A 9282-nucleotide genomic window follows, 5' to 3' on the forward strand; every position below is an offset into this window, starting at 1 on the left:
CCCGCCCCGCCCGACAACAGAATAGAACGCCTCTTTCAGATCCACAACCGCATCGCGACGCAGCTCCGCTGGCGACGGCAGGGCGACGACCAGGATGTGTCCATTTACCGCGCCGCCGACGAGGGCGACCGCACCGAGGGCCCCGCGACCGCCGTGAGCGTCTGGCGCGTGGTGAGCGACGACGACGAGGTGGACGACGAGAGGGTCGCGTGCGCGCGTCCGAGGTCATGACGATGAGCTCCGGGAGCAATAAGTAGTACGTAACTGACCCACTCTCTCCCACTCGACCTGACATGAAGGCCGGGATGACGGAGGTCTCGGTGGCGCTCCACTCGACGGACCCGACGCTGTCCGCGCTGCGCCGCGCGCTCCGCCACTCGCGCCACGTCCCCTGGCACCTCCCCGTCAACTTCGAGAGCGTGCACGAGCGCTGCCTGCCCGAGCTGATGGCCGCGGCGCGGCAGCACGGAGACCCGGCGCCGAGGCTCAACGCCACCCACAAGATGTTCATGACCAGGGAGGCGGCCCTCAAGCTCGACGTGAGGTGAGCCTCCGGAAAATCTATTTTTGAAAACCAGAAAAAAGGAGAAAAGTCAAGAAGAAACAGAAAACATCTCGACTTTGTAGTGAAGTCGAGTAAAGTAATCCACACTACTCCCTCTCTGCACCGCTCAGCGCCGTCCCCGGCCTGGTCCTGCGGCCGCTCGAGCCCCGCCACGCCAAGGCCGTGGACGACGGCTGGGCGTACGCCTGCCCCGGGTCCGAGGGGATGTTCGCCGCCGTCCTGGCGAGGAACCCGGGCCTGTCCTGGGGCCTGTTCCGCGAGGAGGACGCCGCAGTCGAGGACGCCGCCGCGGGTGAGCGAGGGTCAGGCGACCGTGAGTGACGCCGTCGACTAGATAAGAGCGCGTGAAACGGCCACCGCAAAACATTTGTCTTGACGCTTTACTTTCTGCTCGAGTACGTTCAATTAACAAGCTGCCGATGATGCCGCAGGTGAGCCCGTGGCTCTGATCCTCGGCACGTGGTACGGCGGGCTCGGCATCCTCTACACGGCGGCCTCCCACCGGCGCCGCGGCCTCGGCGAGCTGGTGACCCGGGCCGCGAGCCGCGCCCTGGCGCAGCGCGGCCTCGACGTCCACTGCAACATCGTGTACCCCAACCCGGCGTCGGCGGCCACCCTGGCCAAGGTGGGCTTCGAGCGCGTGTGCGACTGCACCTGGCTGCACTACAAGCCGCCGCCCTCCTCGCCGCCACCGTCGCGGTAGGCACCGAAAAGCCAACCCGAAGTACGCCGCCGATATCCAGACGAGCCTCAAGGCCAAGGACGGACACGAGAGTGAACCACCAAAAGCGGCTTTTCGAATAGATCGGGGTGCGAACGCCACTGTTATCGCCAAGTTGTTTGGGCCAACACTCACCTGTGTGGGAGAGCCGAGTAGACAGGGTGGCGAGGCGCCGCCGCGTCGTCCCTAAACAAAGCAGACCAGGAGATGAGCGACAGTCTTGCAGAGGTTAGGTTGCGCGTCGTAAGACTCCAAACAGTTTTGAACGGGCCAGTGCATCTAGCACGCTGGTATCACCTTTATCAAGGTTTATTTCAACAGTCATTTGTCCCTGAGTTTAGAAAAGATTTTGGTAAAGCAGAAAAGAAGAAGAATGAAGGGAACAACAAAACTGAAATCACTATGCTTGAAAGTGGTGACTTCCATTTACTTGTTCCCCGCACTCTTCTGCATTTCAGCTTTACTGGAATACTTTATTAATATGTCCGCACACTAACCTAGACAACTAAACAGGGACAGTTTTGAAGATTGAGTGAACTTACTTTTCCAAAGCCAAAATTTGAAGACCCAATTTTTCATACAATATTGCTCTTTCAATGAGGTATTTTATTGGTATAAAGAAGATCAGGAAGAACAAGCCAGAACATAACAAGCCTTCAATTGTTCCTTTGAAGTTGTCTGCTAAAACAATTGCAAAGCAGTCTATTTCTGAAAAACAGTTGAAGGCTTGTTATGTTCTGGCTTGTTCTTCCTGATCTTCTTTATACCAATAAAATACCTCATATAATCTAGATCCACTTCTTTACAAATGCTACCAAAAGCCTATGACCCCACATCCACTCCCGGCTAAACACAGTACGGTCGCCTGCGCCTGCGCGTTCTGCTTCTGCTTTGTTTAGGGACGGTGCTGGTCTTTAGCAATTTTTTTCTGTCTTTGATTTTTTTATGTTGGATACCTTTGAAAGAAACCCAACTGTGACGGTGAGTACTTTATTTCTAAAAGATACAATTACACAGGCACGTTTGGAAATATCTGATTGGTTAACACGTTGAATGACTTATGCTAATAACTATAAACTGTAAAATATATAATTGTATCCTTAACATATAACACATTAGTTATGAAATTATGAACATGAAAAAAATTGTGATAAAATGATCCCCATTTTCCCCTTAGTTTGTAAATATTGTACAACTTATGCTAATCTCTTTTCATAATGAACACAATTCATGGCAACAAACTTTGTCACACCAAACGGCAACATGTACCTTTATGAAACAGTCGTTGGGGTACCTTACTTCACAAATTGGTGTACAAAAACTAAAAAAGAAACAATTAAAAATAAATAATAAAATTGCCCTGGAAAATTGAGATGTTCCATCAAAAATTTTTGAATGCCTTTCACCACACTGACCCATTTGGGTCTACAAACGTGGCTGGACATTGAAGTGCGACAAAGACAAAATGATTTTTCTTTCTTTCAATATAAAGTGAACATAAAAACACCAAAAAAGGAAATAAGGTACATAAAGAGGGTTGCGAGTGCCATCCAACGAGTAGGTGGAGGTTCACATCAGCTTCCAAGCTCTTGAGCTTTTGTGCGAAGCCCACCAAGAGCTTTGTCAGCCAATCTCACGACTCCAAACACAGAATAAAGTTAAAAACGGCAGTCATCTGCCTGCAAGGGGCAGTGCGGCACCGGGCACGAAGCCCGGTCAGTTTTAAAAGGTTGGCTCATTTTTGTGCCCCACACATCATGTAAAAAATAACGGACTATTCCTCAAAAGTGACGCGAAACAGACGGGATGAGGTCATAATTTTTATACCTATGTGTCTTTATGGCGCCCTCTACCTGACGTCAGTACAACCATAGCGGTTCGATCACAATGTTTAAGTTCAATTGAGCCCAAAGTCGTCGGTTTGTGAGCAAGGTCACCGAGACCGTGTCCGAGTGACGTCCGTCGCGACGGTCGCGAAGCCCGTTACGGCCACGACGTCCGTTCGGCGTTGTGCGTTTGGGGCGTTTAGGTGGTGGTGATGTGCCGGCAAGAACGGGGTCAGGGGGTCAGGGCGCACGGCCAGCGATAGGGCGTCAGGGCCTGAAAAGTGCTGCAGCTGGTGCCGCAAGAGCTGCGCTGCAGGTGGTCGGGGCATAGAGGCGGATGTGCCAGCGGAAACAGTCGGTCGGAGCACACCGCCAGCGCTTTCGAGCGCCTGCAGGTGCTGCGGCAGGTGCTCGGGGCGTTAGGCGGTAATGTACCAGCGGGAGCAGTCGGGGAAAACGGCCAGCGAGGGCGCGCTGCGCTCGGGGCGCTGCGGCGGCAGGGCCTGCAGGTGCTGCAGCTGGTGGCGCAGGTGCTGCTGCAGGTGCTCGGGGGCGTGCGCCTGCGCGTGCACGTGCGAGCAGCGCGGCGGCCACGTGCCGACGTGCTGCCCCGACGTCGCCATGCTCGTACACGCGCACGCCGCGCACAGCGGGCCGCCGTGCGCGCCGCACGGCTGCCAGGACGCCGACTGGAGCACGCCGAGGTGCTCGCCGAGGTGCCCGACGCCCCCGTCCTGCTGCACGCCCCCGACGCACCGGCAGCCGCACGCCGGCGCCGGGGGCGGCCGCTGCTAGGTGGGCAGGTGGTGGTGGTAGTGGTGATGGTGGTGGTGCTGGTGCTGCACCGCCTGCAGCGCCGTGTGCACCAGGCACGGCTCGTCCGCCTCTCCTAGCTGGGCACAGACAAAAACACTTTGAGATGTTACACGGTAAAAATAAAAACTTAAAAGGAAATTTCAAATAAACCAATAAAATAAAAATAATTTCTGCACAAATAAAATGCGTGATCTTGGAGTTTGAATCCAGAACGACGCAGTGCTCGACGTACGGCCAGCAGGTGCGGTGGCGGCGGCGGCGGCAGCGTGCACAACGCCAGGTCGTCCTGGTGGCGCGGGTGGCGCGGCGCGACGGGCGCCAGCGCGGGCACGGCCTGCGGCAGGGCGCCCAGGCTGCGCGAGCGCACGGCGGCGCGCGGCGGCGGCGGTGCGGGCGGCGGAGGCGGCAGCGAGGCGGCCACGATGTGGTGGACGGGGCGCGAGTCGCAGGTGACGGCCAGGCACAGCTCGTCGGCGATCTGCGAGCACAGCGACGGCTGCGGGAAGGCCTGCAGAGAGAGAGAGAGGGGGGGAGGGCCGGCGGCAGTGAGCGGGTCCCGTCGCAGAGCTCTCCAACAAGTCCCACCGTCAGCACTACTTACCATCTCGAAGCGCGCGCTGATCCGGCGAGTGAAATAGCAGAACTCAAAAATGGCCACGGTCATAGCGACGGCCAGTCCACAGAGCAAGACCACGAACACGCCGCCTGCAAAAGACACGCGGCCGAGGCCGTCAGGGTGTACCCTCCTCGCGCCTGCTCTGTGGACTAGCCGCCGCTGCGGACCGTGTCGACCCCCGGGTTCCGCTCTTGGACTCGGCCGGCGGCCGGCCGCTACTCGGCGGCACCGCGATACTCACCGATGTTGGCCACCCCGAGCGAGTTGGCCTTGTTCTCCTTGCCCTTCTCGGCGCGTTCGCAAGTGCTGCCCATGTTCTTCCACCACTTGTCGTACAGCATCTGGATCTCGCCCTTCTCCTGCAGCTCCAGGATGACGAGCGATATCTTGTCCCGCCACGGCGACCCTGCAACAGGCAAAGGTGGGGGGCGGAGGGGGGCCCACGATACACTGTAAAATAAAAGTTCTAGCAAGGGTCAAGGGTTACAGGGAAATTTTCAAAGACGAGTGTTGTAAAATTACAAACATAGTTGGAGTAAATCGTCGAACAAGAACGGGCTGTCACAAATTTACAACATATTCTATAAATCGGAAATACAAAAGATGCTGTAAATTTACGAAGGTATTTTTCACATTTTTCACCGACGTACCGACGTCATGTAGACTGTCGTCACGATGATCACGTCCAACAATGACGGTTTAAACTGCTTTTTTGTATTTCAAATTTGTAAAACGTTTTCGTGTCCTTTCGAATTTAAACCATTTTTCATTGTATCGCTTTCAAAGTCCACCTTTGCCAGCAACATACCGATGGGGGTGGCGATGCCGTAGCCCTTGGAGTCCAGCAGGTCCCCGATGCTTGTCAGGTTGCAGTCCCGCTGGACGATGTAGTCCAGCATGGTGGACTCCATGAGGAAGGCGTAGTTGCCCTGGAGCACCCGCTGGATGCCCTCCTCGTACGTCGATACGAACACGGAGGGCTTCTTGTTCTCCATGAAGCGCCACATCTTCTTGTACGTCTCAATCATGGAGTCCTGCCGGTCACGCAATGACAACAACAGGTGAGTTTAGGGATTTTTTTTAAAGCACTCTTCTGAAATTTATTATAAATTTCATTATGAGTGTCAATTTTTTTCCCGCAGAAAAGTTTTATTTTCCTTCTTCAAACTTTTTTCGGGAGTATTTCAACGTTTTTCACATTTTGTTTTAGGTTTCCAACTTTACATGAAAAATTTCGGATTAAAAAATCCCTAGAGTTCGTGTGGAAACAGAGTTCGGGAAACGCAAGCCTGCTTTACACGCTTCGGAAGCTTCACGCAGCCAATCACGCTGGGCGTGAATTAAAATCACACCGGGGGATTTTCACGCCCGGCGTGACTTTCACGCCTCGAGTGATGAAAGTCAGTTCCTAATTGGCTGCGTAAAGCTTGCATAGCGTGAAAATCACGCTTGCGTTTCCTGAACTACAAAACTGCCACAACAGTGCGTATGGAAGGTATTCGTCGAGGTGCTCACTCACTCACCCTAAAGAAGGTCATGGTGGAGCCGCCCTCCAGGGTGCCGTAGGCGATGTCCGTCTGGCCGGCCAGGTCCTCGGCGTTCTCGATGGGCGTGATCATCCGCTCGACGGTGAGGAAGGCGGCCAGGTTGGCCGTGTACGAGGCGATGATGATGAGCGTGAAGAACCACCAAATGCCGCCCACGATGCGCGTCGAGGCCGCCTGCGCAGGGGGCGGGGCAGGGTGAGCAGCAGCATAGCAGTTTGAGCGGGAAGGGCAAATGGTAAGAAAACAATCCGCGCGCTGCCGAGCCTGGCCTGGCAGCCCTTGCCTCGCGGCTGACTGACGGACCGGCCTACCCTCTACACAGTGACAGGCGCATAAGGGCTGGAAAGTTTCCGGAAAATTTCAGGAAAAAAAACAGAAAATTTTCGGGGAAAATTTCTTTGACTTTGCAAGTCTTCCGGAAATTTTCGGTTTTTTTTTTTTGAAATTTTCGGATTTTTTGGGGGGGAATTTTCAACCCTACGCCCGCGTGTGAGCGTGAGTTTTCACGGTCGCACTCACCCTGGGGTTGAGGTCCGAGCCCTGCTGCATGAGGGTGCCGATGGCGAACCAGAAGCAGTTGACGATGCTGAAGTGGTTGGCGGCGAACTCGAGCGGCCCGCGCCACTCGTAGGGCGAGAAGCGCGCCGTCACGTACATGGTGAGCGAGACCAGGATGTAGGCCAGCACCACGAACATCCACACGTGCACCGAGAGCGGGTTCATGAAGGAGAAGAGGCGGGTCGGCTGCGACGTGGGCACCTGCACGCACAATAATAGAACCTTTAATGCGCGAAAATATTTTTTGAAAAAAAAAAAAAAAAAACGAAAACGAAAAGGTAAACGAAAAATCGTGACGAAGTGTTATGAATAGACACTGATATTCAATTATTCAGGTGTTCAAATTCGGATTCGGTCACACTTAAAAAAAAAAAAAAACTGCTACATATTGGTTAATCCACGATGTCACATTCGTTTCAGTAATGTGAAACAGCCAGGCTCTCAGCATGGTAACTTCTACAGTCGCACTATAAAATAACACCGTAAAAAAATTTCTTCTCCAAATTACAACATATTTTGTATTTTCGATTTACAAAATACATGTTGTTAATTACGACAGCCCATTATTGCTCGGCAATTTCAAGCCGATGATGCGCGTGTTTGTAATTTTCCATTACTTTTTTTTACACTTTATGGCAAAACTTCCGTCATTCTCACGAGTATTATTTCTCGCATTGAATTCGTCGATGAAAACCTCGGTAAGAATGACAGCTTCCACAGGAAAAGGAGTGTAAACTTTACACTGTAAAGTCACATATGAATTGACTAACAGTGACGTATACTGTTTGCCTACGCCTGGCTACTGTTCAATGAACAAGTGTTCATACCTTGAACAGGATGCTGATCCCGAGGTTCATGAAGGGCTTGGTGAAGTCGATGACGCTCTCGCGGGCGTAGTTGATGGTCATGGAGCCCACGGCCAGGTCCGCCTTCTGGACAGGGAAGCGACACGCACGTTAACAACACGCAGGGCTTAAGTGTACATGCGTCAGTAAAAATACTCTGCAAATTCGAGTGCGTGACATTCAAAAACTGCTCACTGCGTGGAAGTTGACAAGATGTCGCGCGCATTTTTAAGTGTTTGAATGTCACACACTTCCAATTGAAGAGCACACGTTGATAACAAAGAAATAAAAAACGGAACAATAAAAAAGCACACACACTAAAGCGACAATTATTATTTAAAAAGAAATATTTATAGGAGCTTTCAACTACTTTAACGTTATTGTGCGAAAATGTGTCGAAACTACTTGGCCTTGGCCTACCTGTCTCGCACACCAACCGTGCCCAAAACTACTACCACGCAGCCAACTAACTACAGGCGGGCTGCGGGGTGGGAGAAGGGGGGGGGGGTGGGGGGTTACAAAAGTCGTCTAATCAGTTGGGTCGTCGACAGTCATCAGGAAGATTATACAAATAATCCACAGACTTGGCGTCTCGCCGAAATGGCCGGCTTTCACTTCCTCTGTTCGCGCGTCTCTCCCCAAAGCGAGTCGCCATTGAATAGACTTCCGATCCATTTTCCAACACCCACCTCATTCAAAGTCCTCTTGTGCCGGCCATAGCGTCTCTGGAAATCAAAACAGCAGACGAAGCAGCAGCAGCAGCAGCAGCAGCAGTTGAGAGCGGCGGCCGAAGACACATCGCCTCCATATTCATGAACGCCTCGTGGGTTCTCCTGAGGGGTCCCGAGGCAGCCGAACAAGGCCCCCCTGGCGAACCACTCTCAGGTGAGGTAAGGGCTACAAGGGGCGAAGGGTGGAGGGACGAGGTTTGGATTGGATGCCAACACACCGTACCGTGGTGCATCGCGGTTGGGCGAAAAAATATTTGATTTGGTCTGCAACTATGGAAAAAAAGGTCAGAAGATCTTTAGTGTATATGGGTTAGGATTCAGGTACCTTTTCCCTGGTGTTGAAAACTTTAGAATTGTCATATTGAAAATCGCCTTCGCCAAACCGTGGGCACTTATATATAGGAGGTTAACGCCAACGGTGAGGTGAAGTCTCTCACCGTTTGCCAAACGGTGCACCGTTTTGAGAAAAATGCGTATGGAGTTTCGTGGGCCAGATTTTTTTACAATATTTTTTTCAAAAGACGACTTCTTATCGGTTTCTACAGGTCTACCCCCTCTACGTCAACGAGGCAACGCAAAACAATACAAATAAATAGACAGAATCGGAATGCCATCAATCTTCGCGTCCAAAATTGGAGGCGATGCCGTTTACTTTATCCCGATCGGTCAAGTCCGCTCGGCTGACGCTCAGGTGTGCGGAAGGAGGAGGAGAAAGGGAAGAGTGATGGATGGAATCAAAGACAAATTTGAGTTTCTGGGATCGCTCGACTCGGAGCGGAGGTAATGGATTTCAAGGCCAAGAGAATGTGATATGTATCGAAAGAGAAGTAAAGTACAATGCGTACGGCTTAGTTTCATGTTTGAGCCTATCTTTTGTTTTCGCGTTGTCCAGGGTCGAGGTTGTCAGGTATCGAGGCCGAGAGCGAGAGAAGTATTTATTACTTGACAGTTGGCAGGCATGCTGACATGCAGCTAGACGTCACATAGAACCCTACAGAACGCCATGCAAGGCCAACTGCAGCAGAGTTGGAAATTTTCTAGAATGTCCGGAAAATTT

General features: G+C 52.4%; 2 protein-coding genes across 4 annotated transcripts in view; one reads left to right on the top strand and one right to left on the bottom strand.

Annotated features, from left to right (window-relative positions):
* The window catches only part of LOC113216914 (uncharacterized), a 3009-nt gene extending 351 nt beyond the window's left edge, over positions 1-2658 (top strand). Inside the window, exons 2-5 of one of the 3 annotated variants that reach the window (XM_052277319.1) lie at positions 40-171; positions 300-544; positions 676-878; positions 997-2658. In XM_052277319.1, the coding sequence (XP_052133279.1) occupies positions 40-171; positions 300-544; positions 676-878; positions 997-1268 (852 nt within the window). In that variant the 3' untranslated portion in view covers positions 1269-2658. Of the gene's footprint in view, positions 1-20; positions 172-299; positions 545-675; positions 879-996 lie in introns of all 3 variants that reach the window. The other 2 variants (XM_052277320.1, XM_052277321.1) reach the window with 2 other exon arrangements.
* Positions 2265-9282, bottom strand: part of LOC113204064 (glutamate receptor ionotropic, kainate 2-like) — a 66105-nt gene continuing 59087 nt past the window's right edge. Inside the window, exons 7-13 of the mRNA XM_052277274.1 lie at positions 7477-7581; positions 6611-6850; positions 6068-6265; positions 5353-5578; positions 4786-4950; positions 4161-4633; positions 2265-4005 (exon numbers count right to left, since the gene is read on the bottom strand). Of these exons, the coding sequence (XP_052133234.1) occupies positions 3904-4005; positions 4161-4633; positions 4786-4950; positions 5353-5578; positions 6068-6265; positions 6611-6850; positions 7477-7581 (1509 nt within the window). The 3' untranslated portion in view covers positions 2265-3903. The remainder of the gene's footprint in view (positions 4006-4160; positions 4634-4785; positions 4951-5352; positions 5579-6067; positions 6266-6610; positions 6851-7476; positions 7582-9282) is intronic.

This window comes from Frankliniella occidentalis, unplaced genomic scaffold, assembly GCF_000697945.3.
Source record: "Frankliniella occidentalis isolate FOCC.00 unplaced genomic scaffold, Focc_3.1 Scaffold9, whole genome shotgun sequence".
NCBI classification, from domain to species: Eukaryota; Metazoa; Arthropoda; class Insecta; order Thysanoptera; family Thripidae; genus Frankliniella; species Frankliniella occidentalis.